The sequence below is a fragment of the Podarcis gaigeae genome (genome assembly GCF_964106915.1).
Source record: "Podarcis gaigeae genome assembly, chromosome: 10".
NCBI classification, from domain to species: Eukaryota; Metazoa; Chordata; class Lepidosauria; order Squamata; family Lacertidae; genus Podarcis; species Podarcis gaigeae.
Window position 1 is genome coordinate 68,686,380 of NC_139686.1, and position 22,929 is coordinate 68,709,308.

General features: G+C 43.5%; 2 protein-coding genes across 4 annotated transcripts in view; one reads left to right on the forward strand and one right to left on the reverse strand.

Annotated features, from left to right (window-relative positions):
* BCAP29 (B cell receptor associated protein 29) overlaps positions 1–22,929 on the forward strand; it is a 920,634-nt gene that overhangs the window by 638,223 nt on the left and 259,482 nt on the right. The gene's annotated exons all lie outside the window — the stretch shown is intronic.
* On the reverse strand, positions 1,189–22,929 carry RINT1 (RAD50 interactor 1). Of its 3 annotated transcripts, none has more exons than XM_083701403.1 (16): positions 21,855–22,929; positions 17,373–17,452; positions 17,128–17,192; positions 15,660–15,855; positions 13,739–13,980; positions 12,517–12,690; positions 12,285–12,437; positions 10,841–10,997; positions 9,412–9,522; positions 8,785–9,010; positions 7,409–7,546; positions 5,815–6,014; positions 4,854–5,068; positions 2,843–3,023; positions 2,631–2,749; positions 1,189–1,657 (listed from the first exon to the last, which is right to left on the reverse strand). In XM_083701403.1, exons 1-16 carry the CDS (start codon positions 22,264–22,266, stop codon positions 1,435–1,437), a joined length of 2,892 nt encoding a protein of 963 aa, XP_083557529.1. In that variant the 5' UTR covers positions 22,267–22,929; the 3' UTR covers positions 1,189–1,434. The 3 variants fall into 3 exon arrangements, with proteins under 3 accessions (XP_083557529.1, XP_083557528.1, XP_083557530.1); XM_083701402.1 differs by having other exon boundaries at positions 17,128–17,195; XM_083701404.1 differs by lacking the exon at positions 17,128–17,192.

Here is a 22,929-nt window from a genome sequence, read left to right on the forward strand (position 1 = left end):
TTAAAGACAACCTTTGTACCCAAGGAAATAATGATATTTACATGCTGCAGTCTTTCCAAAGACTCAAGAGCCAGCCTCTAAGAGACTTTTACTGCAGGCCAAATTCTCTTTCCCCCCCCTTCCCCATTTCCATGCCAGCCAATTATTCTCACAACCCAGTTCAGCTATTGTGGCAAATCCTCTCTTGTAAATCGCTCTGAGGTCTGGGGGAGCCTTGTGTTTGTGTTTTTTAAACCAGTGTATTAATTTTATGAAATGAAACAAACTAAGCTCTTTCTGCACCCCTATGGCTGTACTTCTGACTGCACAGTTTGGCCACCTTTAAAAACTTACTTGTGCAACCTTTTACATAAGGCACCCTCTCAGACCAACTTAGCCACTGACTCCCAGTCTTCACCAGATAATTATCAATACTGCACTATTCATGATCTGCCACAGTCTTTAGCTGGCCCACCTATATCTTGACACCACTCCTTCTTATTTCTCTAACCTTTGCTTTCCCCCCTTTCTACTGAGGCCTGTAGCAACCCCCCAGCCCAATTTTTCAACAAACAAATAATTAAACAGTTGTCTACTTGCTCTTCATCAGGGAGAATGCAAAATCTCAGTCCTCAGCAATAGGGGATGTCGACAGAAACAACAGCCCAGGAAGACAAAAAGACAAACCAGTTCTCAAGTTCTCTCTGGCTGGTCTTCAGTTTGATTAGGGCTGCAGCTGTTTCAAAGTGCTCTAGACTTCCAGGCGAAGACATAGAAATCACAGAAAATGCTGCAAACCACTGAAAGCCCTTAGTGTTGACAGCGGACCACTGCAATATGTCTGGTGTTAACAGCTCAGAGCCCTTGCAAAGAATTGTTGGAAAACCCTAGCAACAATCCAGCCAGACCTAACAGGATTCTGTGTGACTGAACAGCCAACAAGAGGAAGCAACTCAGGTTAGCTCATAAAATGCAGTTCCCACAAACTCCTAGAAGGATCCTAAAATAAAATCATAGAATTGTAGAGTTTGAAGAGAGCACAAGGATCATCTAGTCTAACCCTCTGCAGTGCATTAATCTTTTGCCCCATCCACAACCTTGAGATTAAGACACACACACTCTTAATCTGTTCCTGTAAGGGGCATGTGTACAGGGGATGTATCAGAATATGCCCTGTAATGAAAATAAGTACTTGATTACCACAGAAAGTCAGCTGAGAAAACTGTATTTGTCACACTGGTGTTAGACAAGAATATATTCCAGCTGAACATATTGTTCAATTATAATACTTGCTGAACTGTACCCAGCACGAAATAGTATATTTGAAACTGTGACATGTATACAGCTCTTTCATCTTCACTGAAAAAGTTAGTTTAGCACAGAGAAAAGTAGGAGCATTGATAAAGCTGGCTTTGTTTCTCATAGAATGCAACAGGGATTATTCTCTCTATTTGCTCATTTCCCAGTGTTAGGCCAGTTTGTTCTCAAATTAAGAAGAATCTCGACATCTTGCTGCGCTAACTTGTAAATTCCAAGTTCATTTAATGCTGCCATTGCTGTGGGCTGATTTGAATTCGGGATGGTTTCAGTTCTGTTTTCAGTGGCTGAATGAAGCACATCCTTTAAAAGCAGGGCTGAGCCAACATTTAAATTCAGCACAATACAGGCCTCCTTTATGCTGCAAAAGATAATGAGAAAGTCCTCATTTCAGAACCTAGAGAGCTATGCAAATGCTTGGAGGGGAACTTTAAGCTTGTTGCTTATATAGCAGCCCATCCTGCTACATGACAAACCACATTTAAAACAGAAATCGGAACAACAGATCTTCATGCTATATCAGCTTTTTTTTCCTTTAAGTGACAAATATCTCACTAAATACCTCAGCCTGTAAATGGTAAGTTCACTTTTTTGTACAAAACGGGGGAGGGAACCCATGCTTGCAGAACTTATGTTATTTAACTACTATCTTCCAGTTAATTTGGCAAGGACCATGATCATACGCTTTTACGCCTTAAGCTTGTCCTATAATTATTCCCCAACAGTGATGTAAAAGTATTAAGCAGTGGTCTTTATATGATTACTTGCTTATTTAACTAACTAACTAACTAACTAACTAACTAACTGCCATTTACCTGTAGATCTCATGGCAGTTTACAACATAAAATTGCAATATAACCAACCCTACTGTAAATGCTAGAAGAAGAAGAAGAAGAAGAAGAAGAAGAAGAAGAAGAAGAAGAAGAAGAGGAGGAGGAGTTTGGATTTGATATTCCGCTTTATCACTACCCTAAGGAGTCTCAAAGCGGCTAGCAATTTCCTTTCCCTTCCTCCCCCACAACAAACACTCTGTGAGGTGAGTGAGGCTGAGAGACTAGAGAAGGAGGAGCGGGGAAGCAAACCCGGTTCACCAGATTACGAGTCTATCGCTCTTAACCACTACACCACACTGGCTCTAGCCAGTCTACATTTTTATTAAAACTCTTAAGAGGGATGACTCTCTCTCTCTCTCTCTCTCTCTCATACGCTTTCTCAGAAAAGTGTTCATAACAAAAGGGTAGGAGGAAGAGGTTCCTTGCAATTCCTTCTCTATCCCCCCCCCCCCAATATATAAGTTTTGAAGTAAACCAGAAAGTGAGATATGTTTTACTTACTGTTTGAAATAATTCTCTGGCCGCTTGCAGTAATGTGAGAACAAAGGGAAAAGATTCCTGGTCATGTCAAACTGCAGCTGCGCTGCTCCTCCTTCATTAAAGTGATTGGCCAGAATGATCTGTACACAGCATACAAAGAACAGGCAGGTCATAGTGAACATTTCTGGCATGAGTTATCATTACGGCCCTAGTCACCCAGGACAGACACTTACTTCCTGATAGATAAACAAGTCCACCTTCTCTGCAAGCATTTGCCAGAAGATTTTGAACAACGAGTAGCAAAGCTGCTGCTCTAGTTGTAGGAGCTGGTCTCTCAAGGTCATTAGCAGTGGGCAGGCAGTGGCTGATAGAGACATCACAGCCTGTTCTGACTGCGAGGGCAAAGACAGCCACCTGAAAGAAACAGAAAATCGTCACTGCAAAGGAAGGCTTCTGACAGCACCCAACTCCAAGTTTGCTTGGGAGTTTACATGACACTGTTTCCGTTTGCGATTCCAGATAAGTCCATTATCTTGACAGATGGGGAAGGGGACCACATCTAGCTCAATGGCAGAGCCCAGCTTCCATCCCTGACATTCTGGTTCAAAGCTCTCAAGGAGTAGAGAGTCCAGAAACACACCTGCTAATGTCTAGGAGACACAACCAGTAGATTGCCTTTGCATTTTGCCACTGGCATTAGAGTATGAAGAAGACCTGCAGAAGGGACTTGGAAAAGAGTTAAGAGCCTCGGACATAAGATCTCCAGGTTGATGGACTATATGGAATTGACGGAAAGGACTGGCAGAATCCGAGACCAGGGAGAAGAGATGCTGGAAGAAGATTGGAAAATTTAAAGTTTATATTTAGAAATACTGTAAAATTAATGAGTGATAGAAAAATGTTGGAATGAAATTTTATGGCCTTAGTAGAAATGTTATAAGGAGTTAAGCATATATAAGTATTTTAGTTTTAATGGAAAATAAGGTTAAAAATATGTTAAGATATTTATAATATGACAGAAAATAGAGAAAGATGGAAAGGATTTGCTGAAACAATTAACAGAAGTGGAATACAAAAAGGGAGGTGAGAGGAGGTCGATGAAATAAGGGAATGAAAGACAGAGTATGGAAAAGGTGTGATGTATGTTTTTTTAATTGTTTTTGTTTTGTTTAGGGTTAGGGTTTTGTTTAGTTTAATGTGTTTAGTTTAATGTGCCAAGGTTGCATTTTGTATTGTTTATATATTGTATTGTATTGTTCTTTCTTTCTTTTGTTTTTTTTCTACTGTCTTTTTTTTCTTCTTTTCCTTTTTTGTAAGCTTTAAAAGTAATAAATATTATTTTTTTAAAAAAAGGAATTTCTCTCCATTGCACAGGGATGGTGAACCTTTGACCTGTGATGTTCCTGGAGTCCAACTCCCATTGGCCCCAGTTAAGGTACCTAATGGGCCAGGGATGGTGGGAACGGCAGCAACATCATCCTTGCCAGCAGGGTGGGGCAAGAATGTATTTTAATACACACATTACTAGATCCCAAAACCATAGTGACTAGTATCCATCCTGGATAGCTCAGTTGGTTAGAGCATGGTGCTGATAATGCCAAGGTTGCAGGTTCGATCCCTGAACGGGAGGGACAGCTGCATGTTCCTGCACTGCAGCGGGTTGGACTAGATGATCCTAGGGTTTCCCTTCGAACTCTGTGATATGATAGGATAGACGATAAATCAAAGTGGAATCATAGTGGACTCTTAAAATAAAAACAAACATGGCTTTATTTAACCATCTTGAACATTAAGACAGTTTTTGAAAGCAATTCTGTGTTCCAAAGCTGTAACACTACTGGGTCAATCCGCACAACTACTCTGGAACTGGAAGAATTACTCCAAGGTCGTCCCCCCTGAATATTCAGGTGACAAAACTGGGTTCTCTAAATGGCAAAATTGTTACTACATCCTGAAGACACAAGTGTGTTTCATGGCACGATAAAACAGCCGATTTATTTATCAATCTCACAACACGCACAGAATATAATTCCTTGATGACTGTTCTCCCTCAAATAGACATCCAGATCATTCCTTTCAGATATCTGTATCCTGCCAAATGCATTCTGCAGGATCAGGTTTTATAAAACAAGGTAATGGCATACAGTATTGTAGGAAGAAGAACGCAGGCTATACATTTTTAAAATTCCCCTTCACTCCCTTCCAAACTGTGTACAAATTAAAATGTGTCCAGCAAAGTATTACCTTTCCCTTTTGTACATCCTTGCAGCCTCTTTGACCTCTCTGAAGACATGCTCCACCTGACGAGTCAGCATGTCATGCTTTAGTCGCTCCAGGAGGTTGATCATGTCGTCAAATACGGAGCTTTCCATGGACGCCAGTTGTCCTAGCTGCAGCTTATTTAGCGCGTTGTTATCAGCACAAACTTCCAGCGCTGCCTGCTGAAGCTGCAAAAAGAACTAGACAGACATGAAGACCCTGCTATATGCACTGCCGCCCCAAAATTGTCACACCTTTAAATGGCCGCAATCTGGGCCGAAATGACTGGCAGAATCCGAGACTTGGGAGAAGAAACAATTGAGGAGGACTGGAAAAAATTTAAGGACTATTTGAAAAAACATTATAAGCTGTACGAATGTTAAAAAATGCACCCTCTAGGAAACTCTGGCTTCAGCAATGGTAAATTAATGAAATGGAAATTAAGGTACAAGAAGTCAGAGGTAGAATAATGAAATAACTTTATTGTGTTTAAACGAAAATGTATAAGATTTGGGTTATAACATCTTTGAAATTAGGTAACATGATAAAATGAAGGATACAATAAGTATTGAAACAAGTTAACAAATTGCTGATGTTCTGTATTACAGAGAATGCAGGGTTTGGAGGATGCGGGGAAGTCCACTAGATTTGCTGGGGGGAAAAAACATGGAAATTTGTAACTTTTCTATTTTATCTCTTATATCTATCTTTTATTCTTTTTTTCTGTATTTCATAAACTTAATAAAAATATTATTAAAAAAAAAAAAAAAATGGCCGCAATCTGTTCCCCTCCACTTTGAAAATGTACTGAATTCTACCAGTGCAAGTGAAAGGCAATTCTATACTGTGAAGAAATAGGAGCAGTTGTGTAACAAAAGGCGTTTAAAATTAAGTTTTGGCAATCCACAAAGAGCAACTGTAGTTATGTAAAACGATCATCACTTACAACGTTGTCTGCCCAGTCTGCCAGGACTGTTGCTATGTAGTTCACAGCATTGAGGATGGCGCAGTAGCGAAAGGCTAAGGGCACTCTGGTCTCTTCCTTCATAACTTGAGTGAGTCGTATCCTGAAGTCATCCACCAACTCCTTCTGCAACTCTAGGAACTGAAGCTTTCGAGCAGCTGCAGGAAGGTGTTTATACCTATCTATGCAGAACACATTACAAGGAATTTGGTAAATTATTTCATATTTTTAAACCCTCTCTTTTGTTAGAAAGCACCTACCATTCAAGATTTCATCACAGACTTAACTGGCCCTGTTTAAGGAATGGGAATGGTGTTACAAAAAATTGTTTATTAGTGTGCTCAATGCTTTGCGCTATGGCACTTAACACTTTTGCCTCCTTTTCATAGTCTCTGCTGTCCCACAGAAAGAGCATTTTTAATGGATACAAGACAGGCTGGGAACTTGATCTGTAGACACACAAAGGCCACATTTCATTCCCCTAATGGCATTTGTCTGTTGTTCTATGGCACTGTGGCTCAACACTGACTGCTAAGTAACTTAATAAAATAGAGGTATCAACCTAAAACACATTAGGCTGGATCGAGAGGAAGTTAGCCACCATGGTTTCAATGGACCTGAAGTTAATAATGACTAACTTTTCCCCACTTATTTCTGCAGGCCTAAACCTGAAATACTACACACAGTTGAGTGCGACTCAACTCAATGGGAGATGCATGAGATAAGATGGAAAGGGCAATTAACTTCCTCTGAATTAACTGATGATGCTCCACGGTACTCAAAGCATAAGGAACCTGCTTACCGTACACTCAAAATCCATACTATAATTATTAGCAATGTTTGGTCTCTTTTAGGTTTCTGAGTATTCTTAGATTGTTTTTCTTTTTTAAAGGTACATTATCCCAGCAGTAATTGCCCAACATATCCACGCTGTTAGTATTAACAGAGCCGTGACTACCTTGTGAATTATTCACTGATGGAAAGAAGAATGAACAGAAACTACACTGATTTGTTCCAATGCAAATGCAATTCCAATTTCCAACTCTTACTCCTTTAAAGCCCTAAATGGCCTCAGCCCAGTATACCTGAAGGAGTGTCTCCGCCCCCCACCGTTCAGCCCGGACACTGAGGTCCAGCGCCGACGGCCTTCTGGCAGTTCCCTCCCTGTGAAAAGCGAAGTTTCAGGGAACCAGGCAAAGGGCCTTCTCAGTCATGGCACCTGCCCTGTGGAACACCCTTTCATGAGATGTCAAGGAAATAAACAACTATCTGACTTTTAGAAGACATCTGAAGGCAGCCCTGTTTAGGGAAGTTTTTAATGTTTGAAGTTTTATTCTGTTTTTAAGGTTCTGTTGAAAGCTGCCCAGAGTGGCTGGGGAAACCCAGCCAGATGGGCAGGGTAGAAATAAAAAATTATTATTATTATTATTATTATTATTATTATTATTATTATTATTATTATTATTATTTGGTGACAACTGTAGCCGCTGATAGGATGTTGATCTCCTTGTTGATTGCGTTACAGTTCTTGAATTATTCAAGAACTAAAACCCAATGCCAGAAACGTTATAATTACCTGTGATAACCAGTAGCAGAGTCATAAAAGTTTCAGCACAATCTGGGACTTTCATTTCATCGACATCTGTAATGTCTTTATACTGTGATATCCAGGCAGCTTCAGATGAAAGCATTGAGTCCATCTTTTGAAGAGCAACTGCCAAGCACAGAAAGAACTTAAATATTTAAATAGTTACCTTAGTTAAAATAGAATAACTTACCGTAGTTACCTTATTATTTCAAATTTCATTTCAAGAGGGAAACAAATTGTTCCTTTTTAAAATGAAATTTGGGACAGGGGAAAAACATATCAAATATGGCAATTTCAAATCAAAGTTAAGATGCTGCTTCAACTAAAGGAGTTAACTGAACGAACCTTAGTAACGGCTAAAACAACCAATATGAACCCAGTAAGAGAGCACGTTTATCAATAACACCCTGGAATCAGATGAGTTCTCTTATACCAAGTGTCAAAATCCCTTACAAAACTGACAAACACTATTATCTTTATGCAAGTATTGGCCAAAGTAAAGCTTAACACTTCCTAGTGCCACATTTTTACAGTTGTTTATTCGAATTTCATAGGTTTTACAAACTCAACTTCTTATTGACCTGATCTTCAATTTTACGATAAACTGTAATAAGGGGGTAATTAGCAATAATGCACCCTTTTCCAGCTTGCTTTTGCTATTGTGGTTTCTACTCTACTTTAAAGTCTCCTGAACTTTAGCAAAGAGAGTACTATTCAAGCAGAAATAAGAAGATGGATCTGACATGGAAAGCAAATATGCAACAGCTGCCTGATCTCTGGTGGTACAGTCTGTTCTTGCCTCTATTTTCTTTGTCAGGGATTTGCTTTGCAGTAGATAAAAAGCTCTGAAGAGCTCATATGTTACAGCACATCTCCTAGAAGCCTATTTCAATAGTCTCAATGGCTAAAAATCTAGCCTTAATTCATGGATATTGGCATCTTAACCCTCTCCCAGTAAAGTTGGTTCTACCATGCTATGTTTGACAACTCATATTCCTGGGATAGCCCTCTAGCGGCTCTCAAGTAGGCCTCCTGATTAGGGAACAAGCTATATCCTCTGCTGTGCATCAGGATTATTATCAGACAGATCTATATACCTCTCCCCACCAAAAGCCTGACACCTTTAGAAGCAGCAGCACGGACTCTGTTTCTTACAATCATGGACCTCTGCAGAAAACTACGTACAACGTAAATTCTATCCCAAATGCAAACATTTAGAGCACAACTCTAGTTCCAAGACTTGTTCAGATTTAAAACAGTTATTCCCCCAAGGTAGGGGAGTTTGGAAAGGCCCCCCCTCCCCAAACACCCAATTTCTTCAGGTCTGGTTTTTAACCAAGTCAGATCTCCCCATAATATCTTACATTTTCTTTCCACAGTTAACCATCTTTGAAAACAGGTTTCTTCTGATAGAATGTGCATGCAGCTGGGGAAGCTGTTGAGATATCCATGAACGCTGTGCAGCTCTCTCTCAAACAGAAGTACCTCATCCACCAGGTGACAAAAGAGGTTGTCGTCATACAACAAGCAAGGGATATCGGCAGCCAGCTTCTCAAGGATCAGCATCACCAAAGCTCGGGAAAATTCCAGCTTAAGAAGAAACGGAGAGATTAATTCAGATGACAACTGCATTTGTATCAGAAATGGTTAAACTTCAGGCTGGTGGAATCTACCTTTTTTAAAATCAATGCCCCGCCACCCATGCGCAAAAGAGACACATTTAGAATTAAAAAATCCTGAGCCTAGAACATTTTCTCACGGTCCTTTCAAATTGAGTATCCTGCACCCGCCATCTTTCTTAATTTCAGTAGTCTGCATGTGTCACTTTCTTGCTGCTGCCAATAATCAATTGGGAGTCAGAAATCCTTGCTGATCAACTGGAAAACACCCAGTGATCGTAACAGTTGTTTCCAGTCAATCTTCTGCCCATCCTCTGCTGGATGTATAATTTCATGGTTATCAGTATGTTAACAATATACAGAGATGCTTACCTTTGCATTCACGGATACACCTGCCTTGTCCAACGCTGGTTGGATTTTGTCTTCAAGAAACTTAGAATGATTTCCTATCCACATGAGTACCTGGGTTAGGTACCATTCAGGCTGTTGAGAAAGGAGAAGAATTCACAGTATTGGTTGTTAGGTCAAAGATGCAACCTACTTTGTCTGATCATAGCATCATACATCACCTTAGCCTGTTGGCCCAGTTCCCCTCTAACAGCCCTCGCCACTGCTTTTTATAGAATATTTATTAAGATTTTTAGTAATAATACAATAAAAAGAAAAAGAAAAAATAACAAAAATACAAAAATTAAAATACAAAAATTAAAATAATTAAAAACACACAGATTTTCCATTGCTTATTTTCCTTTAGCTTGTTTCCCGGACCTCCTCATACCTCCCTTTTTTGTATTCCAATTCAGATTGTTAGTTCAGCAAATCCTTACCATTAAATTTTTACCTGTTTCTAACCCTTTTTTTCATATTCTCTTAGAGCATTACAGCTGGAAACCACTTAATTTCTATCCATCATCATTCTAACATTCATTAATTTTACAGTATTTCCGTAAGTAGTCTTTAAATTTCTTCGAATCTTCTTCCACCGACTCTTCTCCCTGGTCTCTGATTCCGCCACTGCTTTTTATATTCCCAGAAATTAAGTGGTTTGTGCTTGGCAAGGGAAGTGCTTAACCAAAAATAGTTTAGTAAGCAGAACACATGCTTGCTATAGGTGTGTGCTGCAGTACAGACAATAATTTCCTTAAAAGATATAGGAAACAGACTACCCGAGTCACAGGCCAATAGAAGGGATATAAACAATGAACTCTTGTGGCACTTCGTTGTTTTTGTTGCAACACACCAACACAGCTACCTTTCTGGAAACTAGGAGAATGGAGTACATTGGAAATCAATGCAAAGCAGCAAAAACCTAGATCAAGTTAGTGCAATATGTTTATAAGATGTCTAGAGTTCACTTAAAGTTGTTACTAAAATCAGGCGTCATTTCATACATTTTAAAAGATGCGCAAAATGCCAAATACGTGCCAATCTTCCCAATGTAATGCAGGAAGAGGTTTACTTCCGACTTATAAGACGTTGTCTGCATATTTTTGCTGTTGCAGCTGTGTGAGTTAAAAGAGCAAGAGCAGGGATGGGGAACTTGTGGCCTGTTGCATGTTGGACTACAACTCCCATCGTCCCTGACCATTAGCCATGCTGACAGGGGCACATGGGAATTGGGAGTCCAGCAACATCTAGAGAGCTAAAGGTTGTATTTTAAATGAAGGTTGAAAATGGATGGAAGGACTAGCAAATTTTGAAAGGCACATATGCACATCCCATTCCACCCCCACCTTCCTTCATATAGCCTTTTAGAAGGTTCTGTTTAAGACAAGGATTTTGTACAACACCATCAACCTACCTTGCTCAGCACATTTGTTTGTCTGTTTCCTGTGAAATGATACTTGAATCTTTTCTGAAGAGGAGCCAGCATGATCTGCATAGGTAGTATGATAGGTGGAGATGGAGGAAGAACGTATTTTTCTGGAAGCTGTTTTGGTTTGGTTAATAGTTCATCTCTGAGATTTTTAAGAGTCAAAGTTAAACATCTTATTCATACAGATACTGGCATACTGATCTCTGGACCACATCCTAAGTGAGAAAAATGCTGGAAGGGATCCTGATAAGCAGGCATAGTAGTGTGATCTTCAGTGAGGCAGCACATGCTCTGACTGGCTATGTAGTTCTGAGGGAGATTTCTCGCTGTACGTCTGGTTGTACGCCTCCCTGCTATCTACAGGGTACAAAATGAAAGGCAAAGCCTCTCTCTTCACTCCTCCTCAAATTATACCCTGTTTTTGTTCAGTTTGCTTAGCAAAGTGTCATCAGGGCTTATCTTTCTGGACTCCATTTGCATTATTAAGTCACTTTGCTACAAGAAGCACTGATTTGTATTAGCTACAGCTCACCTGCCCCATATCTCACACAGTTCTGGAGGATCCCCATAGCCCCAGGAACCGCTTTACAGGGAGGTCAACAGTGTACACTGTGTAATAAATAAAATCCCAATGTAGAAATGAAACCCTGCTCAAACTTCTCTTGGTCCAAACTTTTAAAAATAAACACAGAATTCTTGACTTCTGGCAATTTGGTTGGATTCATAACAAGTTAGTCACACTATGAGACTTAGACATGACTAATTTTTGACTCTAGATTCTGATGGGACCAAACTTGGTCTGGATCCCATCCTTAACATCTGCATCTTGATCTGCAGTTGCAAGGTGGTGGCAATGCATATCTCCATGTTGTGAAAATCTTCACCTGCCGGTTTCTGCAGATCAAGGCACAAGAGCATGCCAGGCCGCTTTGTTTTGTTTTCTTAGTTAGTGCCAAAATTAGCACGCCATAATAATTCATTTAGCACAAGGTAATCTACCACAGCGGGTGGCACTGTGGGTTAAACCACAGAGCCTAGGACTTGCCGATCAGAAGGTCGGCAGTTTGAATCCCCACGATGGGGTGAGCTCCAGTTGCTCGGTCCCTGCTCCTGCCAACCTAGCAGTTTGAAAGCATGACTTGAAAGCAAGTAGATAAATAGGTACCACTCCGGGGGGAAGGTAAATGGCTTTTCTATGCGCTGCTCTGGTTCGTCAGAAGTGGCTTAGTCATGCTGGCCACATGACCTGGAAGCTGTACGCCGGCGCCCTCGGCCAATAAAGCAAGATGAGCGCTGCAACCCCAGAGTCGGCCACGACTGGACCTAACGGTCAGGGGTCCCTTTACCTTTACCTTTAATCTACACTACTTTGGAGCTTATGCATATGCCCACTAGGAAAGGAACAGCTTTATGGTTTTTCCAAGGATACGAAGTCTGTAGTTTCAGAAGCTGAGAAAAGAGTGTCTCAAAGTTTGTGTATATCTCTTGGGCGTTGGCTGGCGGTGTAGCCAAGCCAAATGGCTGGGATTGTGTTGGTCCAACAAATGGCCAATGAAGATGATTTAAAGTCTCCTCAAAATCACTGCAATAGAAGAACATATAAAAATTACTCTGATTTAGTAATGCAAAATAAAATTGAAAGAATTATTTCATATTCCTACCTTGACAATTTATCCTTCAGGATCTTGTGCCAGAATTGAACAGTAGATCTTACAAAAGTAAGAAGTTGAGAACAAGATGACTCCTGAAGCTTGATATCAACTTCAGCCATAGCTGCTAGGGTTGTAGCAGCCTCTGGCACATTGTTAGTCATGAGATATTGCTGAATGTTGTCACTAGAAAGAAAAAAGTGAGCAGGCTAATGTGAAAAGATCTTGCTTGATTTTACAATTATTTATGAAGTGCTTAATATTACAGTTGCTGGTGCACCTTATCAGATGGCCACCTGACATGTTTGTAGACAGAGGAGTTGAACAAATACCACTTCAAAATTGCACTTAAAATCATGTAAAGAAATCTAAGTCTTAGAAATCTGTCTGAACCCTCTCACCAAAACAACAGAACAGAAAAGTTAATATCCACCAACAGGATCTGCAGGGATTAGCAGGTATCAGTGCTCATCTCCATGCTGTAAGAAACTGCAACTGCTGATTACTACATATCAGGACACCAAGAGAATATCAGACTAAAAATGTTAAAAACTTCAACCTAAGACACATGGCAAGCTATTTAAATAAACTATAAAATGCACCACAACATTTATTAACTATTTTTATTATCTTGCCCCACCCAACTGAAGGCTCCATATATTCCTACTTTGTTGTGTAGGAAATTAATATTTACAATGCCTATGGAGTTTTTAATTATTTAAACCAAATAAATATGGATTATGTTAACCATTTATAGCTTGTTCAAAGAAGCTTGCAAACTAAAAAAAATTCCACACACATGCACAAAAACACCTAAATAAAACAATGGACCCATAGCAATGATCTCTTCGGATGAATAGCATATGCAAATGCAGAGCACCTAACTCCTCTGATCCAACACAGAGTCCTTTCAAAAACTTAAGAAGTCTACCAATCAGCTATCTGGGAGCGAACACAGGGCTCTTGATTCAGTCATATACCCTTTCTGCGTCACACAGTAACCAACAGGATTGCAACTTTAATTTTAAAGAGGGGAGCTCTACGTACCCTACCTTGTTTCAAGGTATGTATATACTTGTAATTATTATTATTGTTGTTGTTGCTTTATCAAAAAAAAAGCATCAAAACAAATTGACAAGATATATATAATGCAACACATAAAAACAATTTAGAGTATTTGGAGACTCTAAATCTTTCATCAAGCCCAAAACATATAATGTGAGGTACTATTTACCTTAACTCCTCTATTTGTGAAATCCATTTTAAATAAGCCAGGTGCCTTTCAACTTCTTTTATTTGACTTATCAGTACACCAAGATCCTCCATCCATGGCTTGGATGTCATCAAGTGATCATTAATTGAATCGTACAACAGGCTTTCCTTCTCTAGAAGCTGATTAAGAGATTTTTTAGAGTCTTCTGCATTCTGTAAGGCCTTCTGAATTCTTTTGGGAACTTCAGACGAAACTGTGAGCACCTATATAAATATACGTTAAAGAGGCAACAGGCATCTGTACACTGTAGGACATTTCTATTACCGTATTTTTCGCTCCATTGGACGCACCAGACCTGAAGCCTTTGGAGCGCAGCGCCCCGCTGCCCTGGAGAGGCTGTGCGTGCAGCCGTCCCCAAGCTAGAGCAGCGAGACGGAGCGCTCCACAGTGCTCCGTCTTCCTGTTCTGGCTTTGGGCTTAGCGGCGCAGCCTGCATTCGCTCTGTAGGACGCACACACATTTCCCCTTAATTTTTGGAGGGGGAAATGTGCGTCCTTTAGAACGAAAAATACGGTATGTGGCAGAGGAACACATCTGTAGCTGATTTCGTCCAATTCAGACAAATAACTGAAACTAAGGCTTAAGACGTAATAAGAGCAACATGGGATTTGATTGTACACAAACTGCTTTTCTCTTCTTGCCCTGGGAACAGTTAACGGCAAACCCAAAGAGAAAGGCCTGGAGAGAACTTCATAAGGAAGAGGAAAAAGGCAAGAGAAGTATGCAATCTAACAGATCAATCCCTAAATCCTTGTTTCAGTTGTAAGACTATACTAGACCTCATAGAATCATTGAATTGTAGAGTTGGGAGGGACCATTAGGGTCATCTAGTCCAACCCTCTGCAATGAAGGAATCTGTTGCCCAACATGGGGCTCAAACCCACGACCCTGAAATTAAGAGCCTCATGCCCTACTGATTGAGTTAATCCCAGCTTCCTTACACCTCTGACCATCTGTAACAGGGATGGGGAGCCTGTGAGTCTCCTGATGTTGGCAGTTTTCCGCACCCAACAGCCCAGCTAGCATGGCCAATGGTCAGAGCCAGTCTTGGCAACCACTCATGGTTTGTGTGGAGAGAAACAAACTAGAAGACTAGCTTGTTTCATCACTACCTATTTACATAGAAACCTTAGGTTGTTTTAAACTATGGTTTAATATGACATGAGGACTAGCCACTGTGCTCAGTGGAACCAACTCTCAGATATGCATGAATAGCCTGAACAACCTAAAACTGGAATGAAATGAAATTATGAAAACAAAAAAAATCCCAACAGCATTTAAGTCTGCTTTGGACTCTGGCCAAAGTTCCTCTTGTTCCCATATCACCTCCCCTGAAACAAATGTAATTGATTCATTATTAATAGCATGCTCTCATTTATGTAAGCTAAATAACTGTCATAAAAGAAGGAATATAGCAACTGTATTAAAGAAATGAAACCACAGAAGTAAACAATGGGCTGATACCTACAGCATAGGAGATACAGAAAGCATGCATAAATGGAAGAACATATGGTGAAGATGCAAATTGCAAAGAATGGTCTAACTGCATGGGTCTCCAACTGGTCAGCAGAATGGGATTGTGTCCATTTTGCATCCCATCCACGCACAGGACATGATGTTTCAATATGATCTACAAGTATAACACATGCAAGCCAAATTGTACAACTGTTTTTTTAAAAAGTCCCTCCCAGATGTTGAAGGACAGATTGGGGCTGCATTCTTAAATATACTGAATTGTTATTCCCATTATGTGAACATGACATAGCCCTAATATCAGTGATTATGCTCCCTATCATTGGTACAGACAACACAGCTCAAATTTTGTGAACAGGGTGCACTTTGCTCATGTACTTCTTTAAAAAACCAAACATATGCAACTCACCTGTTCTTCTAGCTTTGCTTTATTTTCTGACAACTGTTCAATAAGTCTGCCAAGCTTGCTTAATGACTCATAGTCTGTTCCAACCTCCCTTTCCACAAATTCAGACACATAAAAAGGGATATCGCAGCTCTCTGGGTCTCTAGGAATTCTCTCTTTTCTGCTGTCCAGGGCTTCCATCTTTGGATCACCTGCAGTAGTACTGAGTTAAAAAGGTTTGGGTTAACTGTATGCAAAGCAAATGTGAAGTCCATTTGGAGTAAGATATTTTAATTGAACTTCAGTTCAACAAAAATATTAATAGAAAGAGGTGTGCAAATTTTATTAAATATAACCTGGGAAATATCTGAGTGGTTATTTTCTTCAGAATAGATTACTGCAATGTCACAAAACTGGAATCTGCTCCTAGCCATATATCAGAACTATGCTTTTTGCATTTAATATAATGCAAATGCTTTGCTGTCCTTGTATGAAAAAAACACTTACCGTATTTTTCACCCTATAAGACGCACTTTTTCCCCTCCAAAAATGAAGGGGAAATGTGTGTGCGTCCTATGGGCCGAATGCAGGCTTTCCCTGAAGCCTGGAGAGTGAGGGGGGTCGGTGCGCACCGACCGCTCTCGCTCTCCAGGCTTCAGGAAGCTATCCAGTAGCCGTGGGAGACCCAGCTCTCCCAAGGCTAGCGGAGACCTTGCCGGCACCCAGAAGCTTGGGGCGCGCTGAGCTCAGCACGCCCCAAGCTTTGGGATTAGCGTTGCACTCCGCTAGCCGTGGGAGAGCCGCGCGGCTCTCCCAGGGCTAGCGGAGACCTTGCCAGCACCCAGAAGCTTGGGGCGCGCTGAGCTCCGTGCGCCCCAAGCTTTGGGATTAGCGCAGCACTCCGCTAGCCCTGGGAGAGCCACGCGGCTCTCCCAGGGCTAGCGGAGACCTTGCCGGCACCCAGAAGCTTGGGGCGCGCTGAGCTCCGCTCGCCCCAAGCTTCGGGATTAGCACAGTGCTCCGCTAGCCTTGGGAGAGCTGCGCGGCTCTCCCAGAGCTAGCGGAGACCTTGCCAGCACCCAGAAGCTTGGGGCGCGCTGAGCTCCGCGCGCCCTAAGCTTCAGGCTTAGCGCAGGGCACCTGGGGGGGGAAATAATTTTTTTCCCTTTATTTCCCTCCCAAAAAACTAGGTGCGTCCTATGGGGCGAAAAATACGGTAAAAACAAAAACTCAAGACTTTTGCTGTTTGGAAAGTGATGGAGAAACAGACTGAAAAGTGTGAGATGAACAAATGATTAATGGGCAGACATGTTAACACCCTGCAAGCAAATCAGGATAAATGCTCATTGTTCTATAAATGCTCATCTCAAGCAAATCAGTGATTGCTCAATGAGGACTGAACAGCATCTAACCACTGCATAAGCTTTGGGCATGCAAATCAGGATGAATGCGGAATAAACAGGTTGTCTGGAAGAGCCCTGAGAGTACCCACCATAGAAGTTGAGTGTCTTCAGAATCTTCTGTTTCTCCTCCTAGCCCTTCCTCTTTGTTGGCCTCCTGCTGAGATAAAGAGGCACAGTTTGAGTCCACCTCCTTTCAATATCAGCTTTCAGGAGCAATGAAACACTGTCTTTCAATATCCATTACATCTGCTTTTGGATGGGCAGATTGGAAATGCAAAAATATTTGAAGTATAAATCTAGAAAATAGATAAACAGTGAAAGAAAGTTCACTTGCCTCTTGAAGGTCCAAAGTTGCATCACTGTTCAAGAGTGGTTCAACCATCTCCATTGTAGCCCACTCTGAAGGGGTATTTTCTGCAGGGAAAAAATAATCTACATTTCAGAAAATTACAAACCAAGCAGCATAATTTGACACTAAGAAGTGTGCCAATATCAAACGATCTGCCTTTAAAATAGAGATTATATTGGATGTAATCACAAAATGCACCCAGCACACGAGAATCAGACTTGAAAGGGGTTCACTGGAACAAATGTATGTACCCATTAGAACTCAATGCCTATTAGCCATGACAGCTTTGAGTTACCTCCACTGTCAGAGGCAAAATGCCTCTGAATGTCAGTAGCACAGAGTGACACCTGGGAAGAATGCTGTTGTGCTCAGGACCTGCTTGAAGGCTTCCTATAGGCTGGCAACACTTTGAAAGCATGATGTTGGACTAGATGATTCACCAGGGCTGTTCTGATGTTTGTAATAGCAACTTCAAACTACAGTGGTACTTCTGGTTACGTACTTAATTCGTTGCAAAGGTCCGTGCTTAACCTGAAACTGTTCTTAACCTGAAGCACCACTTTAGCTAATGGGGCCTCCTGCTGCCGCCGCACGATTTCTGTTCTCACCCTGAAGCAAAGTTCTTAACCCGAGGTACTATTTCTGGGTTAGCGGAGTCTGTAACCTGAAGCATATGTAACCCGAGGTACCACTTTACTGGTCTTCTTAAGATTTACCTTAATTTGTACTTCTTTCCTTGTCCACAACAGTCACATAGAACAAGAGGACTCTACCCAGAAGTTGGACTCTAATCCATTGGATCTTTTGATTTTTCTTTTTCCCTAAGACTTTCAAATTTATTGCTCTCCTGAACCTTCCTATTCTATTTTACAATCCCATTTCTTAGATGGCAGACCTTTGTGCGTAGTCTAGAATAGTCTTTTACATTCAATTTTTTATTGTAATACAAAATCTTATCAATGTCTCTCTTAGCTGCACTTCAAAGTAGATGACATCCACATGCAGAAAAATACGCAACTCTGCCATCCGTTTCCTTTGCTGCAGGGTTTTCTTGTTTGGGAGATGCTCTGAGCAGCCATGAATCAAAAGCCTTCGCAACACACGAGGAACAGATGTACTTGGATAACCGTATTTCATAACCAAGTGGCCAATGCAACAGGGAAGCCTCTCAGCAGCCAACACAGATTAATGAAACCTCAGGAAGGAACAGGAACAAATAAAGAACAAGACAACCAGTGCCATTACATTCTGCTTAGAAACATCTGGCTGGATGCTGAAGGAAGTGGGACCCTGGATTAGGTGGACTTTGCATTTCCACTTGGCAAGACATCCATTAGCATCCATCTGTATTGATAGACAACAGAAGAGTGTGCCATCGGGGGAGAAGTCCAACTGTTGGGGAGTTACGTTTTATTCCATCTGGGGCAGATTAAGGCAGTGTTTCCCAACCTTTTTTGGGCAAAGGCACACTTGTTTCATGAAAAAAATCTCGAGGCACACCACCATTACAGCCCCGTGACGTCAGCGCGCAGCGTCACGCCGGGAGGGACGCATGAAAGTGTAAGTTTCAATTTTTTTCCCTCCCCCTTCCTTCTGTGCCAACCGCCAAAAAGCCAAGAAAAAAGCCAAGACTTTAGGGCAGCAGGTCGACACGGAAGAAGCTCCTACCTAAGGACAGGTGCGACAGCCGTGTCCTCTTCTGCCACACTTGGCAGCCCTGCCTCACGGTCGTGACTCCCACCCTGATTTCTCCCCGCAGGTCGAGCGGCACAGGCAGCCCAATGTGTCCAGTCCAGACACAAGCCCCGCTTCCCCACTCTAGATCCTGAATGCGACCAAGTGCTCTGGACTCCCGAGCAGGGTGGGAAAGAGGACTCGCATCTGGTAGCCTCCGGGCTCCTCGCCTGCTCGAGGGATGGCATTGCAGGCAAGCTGCCGGCCGTCGCCATCGCCGCCCCCTCATGCGAGTGGACCTGCCTGGAGTGGTGGGCCGGGGGAGGCTCGCTCTCTGTGGGGATGTGGCCCGCACGCGCGGCCCCACTTCCTCCTGCCCAGGCTGAGCTCCTTACCCGCGATCTCGGTCTCGCGCACGCGGATCCCACTTATTCCGAAGCTCGCGGCACTAGCCGGGGCTCTCACACCGTGCCAGGGCGAGGCGGCGCGGCCCACTGACGTCATCGCGGCTCGCCGCCGCCCTCGACTTCCCTGTTCCCTCCCCTCCCTCGGGTCGCCGTGGTTACCGAGGACTGCAAGCTGCTCGGGCGAGCGTGGGGCATTAAGTGGGAGAAGGAAAATTAAAATTAAAACTCGCCTGAAGGCCGCCTCTCCGGATATCTTTCGAATTTTTTAATTTTTCCCGCGGCACACCAGGCAACGTCTCGCGGCACACTAGTGTGCCGCGGAACACCGGTTGGGAAACACTGGATTAAGGCATCCGCTTTCACTGTTACAGGTACACCATGGTGATTCTTCTCCCTGCGGTCATTCCTTCTCCGGTCACTGCTGTGGATGCAGAAACTGACTCCAGGCGCCGCATGGTGGTCGGCAAGGGATTCCCACATAGTTTTAAACAAAGCATTTCAATTTTGACCAATCATATACAGTCATACCTTGGGTTACAGACGCTTGAGGATGCGTTTTGTCGGGTTACGGACCCGACAAAACCTGGAAGTACCGGAACAGGTTACTTCCAGGTTTTGGCAGTTGCGCATGTGCAGAAGTACTAAATTGTGCTTTGCGCATGTGCAAAGCGCCGAATCGCAACCCGCACGTGCACAGACGCGCCGCTGTGGGTTGCGAACGTGCACCCCGCATGGATCACGTTTGCAACTCGAGTGTTCACTGAGCATCACCACCTCATTTCATGTTTAATACACATGCGCAATAAGCACTGACAATTCCTGCTGATTAAGTTCTGATTCCCACCGTGTTCTGTTACATTGTGTTAGTGTGCATGTTGGGAACCTGCGTTACACGTAGCAACTTATGTTCTAGCTTTGTGCCTTCTGGACCGTCTTGAGGGGCTGGGAGCTGGGGGCACTGTCATACAGTGGTTCCGCTCCTTCCTCCTGGGCCGTGTTCAGAAAGTGGTGGTGGGGGATGAGTGTTCAGACCCCTGGGCTCTCACTTGTGGGGTGCCTCAGGGTTCTGTCCTCTCCCCCATGCTTTTCAACATTTACATGCAGCCGCTGGGAGAGATCATCAGGAGGTTTGGGTTGGGTGTTCATCAGTATGCGGATGATACCCAGCTCTACCTCTCTTTTAAATCAGAACCAGTGAGGGCGGTGAAGGTCCTGTGTGAGTGTCTGGAGGCGGTTGAAGGATGGATGGCGGCTAACAGATTGAGGTTGAATCCTGACAAGACAGAAGTACTGTTTTGGGGGGACAGGAGGCGGGCAGGTGTGGAGGATTCCCTGGTCCTGAATGGGGTAACTGTGCCCCTGAAGGACCAGGTGCGCAGCCTGGGAGTCATTTTGGACTCACAGCTGTCCATGGAGGCACAGGTCAAATCTGTGTCCAGGGCAGCTGTTTACCAGCTCCATCTGGTACGTAGGCTGAGACCCTATCTGCCTGCAGACTGTCTCGCCAGAGTGGTACATGCTCTGGTTATCTCCCGCTTGGACTACTGCAATGCGCTCTACGTGGGGCTACCTTTGAAGATGACTCGGAAACTACAACTAATCCAGAATGCGACAGCTAGACTGGTGACTGGGAGCGGCCGCCGAGACCATATAACACCGGTTTGGAAAGACCTACATTGGCTCCCAGTATGTTTCCGAGCACAATTCAAAGTGTTGGTGCTGACCTTTAAAGCCCTAAACGGCCTCGGTCCAGTATACCTGAAGGAGCGTCTCCACCCCCATCATTCTGCCCGGACGCTGAGGTCCAGCGCCGAGGGCCTTCTGGCGGTTCCCTCATTGCGAGAAGCAAAGCTACAGGGAACCAGGCAGAGGGCCTTCTCGGTAGTGGCACCCGCCCTGTGGAACGCCCTTCCAGCAGATGTCAAAGCGATAAACAACTACCTGACATTCAGAAGACATCAGGGAAGTTTTTAACGTGTGATATTTTACTGTATTTTTGGTTTTTATGGAAGCCACCCAGAGTGGCTGGGGAGGCCCAGCCAGATGGGCGGGGTATAAATTATTATTATTATTATTATTATTATTATTATTATTATTATTTATTTCTGCCCCAATGGGGGGCAGCAACTTGCAAAATCTGCAGTTTCATAAAGTAACAGGCTACCCTACCTTCTCTATTAGAAGCACCCTCAAGGATTTAGAGGGGTACACATTATCACGTTTATTGGGCCACCACCACAGGGGCTCTGCTCGGACCGACCCCTCACAGCCTGCCCACCCCCACCGACCCCTTTCCCTCCCCCTGCCACATGTCCGCCTTGTCCGGCCAGACGCGGTCCTCACCCCAGCCCGGCTCTCTCAGCGACCTCCTTCCCCGTCGCCCCACCTGAAGAAGAGCCGCTGCTGGAGCCTCGAGGGCCACGCAGTCTCCGTCCCCTCAGAGGGGCGCGAAGGAGGACCGGGCTCAAGCCCCGCCTACTCCAGGTCGACGCGTCGGCAGCCCAGCGCCGTGACGGCGCGGAAGCTGCGCGAGAAAAGAGGGCGGGGTCACGTGGCACGGAGGCGCGCCGTTTAGACGCAAGAGCTTCCGCCCAGTGCGCCTGCGCAACGTAGCGCTGTAAATCTATAGACCCGCGCCCGAACGCCGTGCTTCCGGGTTGGCTTTGGGAAAACCTTCTCTGCGCTCGGATAGGAGCGGGAAAGAGTTTAAATTGTCGGCGTGTTTCAGCGCAGCTGGGACCGGGCAGCCAAAATATAAAGTATAAAATCATATACCTGGAAGCGGCCACAAGAGTCATCTAGCGCAATGCGGAGATCTTTTGGCGAACGTGGGGCTCGAACTTGCAACCCTGGGATTAAGAGACTTCTGCTCCCACCGACCAAGCTATATCCTGCTTAGGTCCAATTTTGTGTGTTTTTAATTTTGGAAACCAAATAAAAACCGCCCACTCGAGCTCATTCTTCCTGTATCTTTATTTTATTTATAACATTTCTATGCCACTTTCTTCTTCCAGGGATCTCAAGGCGGTGTCCATGCTTCTCTCTCCCCCCCCCCCCTTCATCCTCACAACCCTGTGAGCTTCTTCGCAATGCCTTCACCTCCCTCATGGGAGCTGAGTGGGAAAGGAGCCGCAAGGGTAGGGAAGTCCGGAGAAAACGCAAAATTAATTATTATTATTATAATCCCACCCTGGCCCTTACTGTGCATCATAAAAGACGAGCACAGATTGCGGTGCGGCGGGGCAACAGGTTTTAGTTTTCTCCCGCCGGGGCTCCCATGTTATTGGATCGAGGGGGCTCTTCTGCTGCCGCGGAGGTTGCTTCCCAAATTCAGCAAAAGGGAGAGGGAATTCCGCTTCAGGAGAGGCTTAACTCCGAATTTCTTCCCCCACTGCTGCTTCCTCTAAAGTGAGCTGCCCGCTTGCAACCATGCATACCCCGCTTGCTCTGTGCTTCCTGCA

Bases quoted from the DNA above. Each gene is read 5' to 3' on its own strand.
- RINT1 (XM_083701402.1), bottom strand. From the start codon at position 22,266: ATGACTCTTGTGGCCGCTTCCAGGTATATGATTTTATACTTTATATTT. The intron at 12,438-12,516 runs GTAGGAATATGA...CTTCTATTGCAG, and splicing joins CTGAAGGATAAATTGTCAAG to TGATTTTGAGGAGACTTTAA. The intron at 6,015-7,408 runs GTAATTATAACG...TGTTCTGCATAG, and splicing joins TCTGCTACTGGTTATCACAG to ATAGGTATAAACACCTTCCT.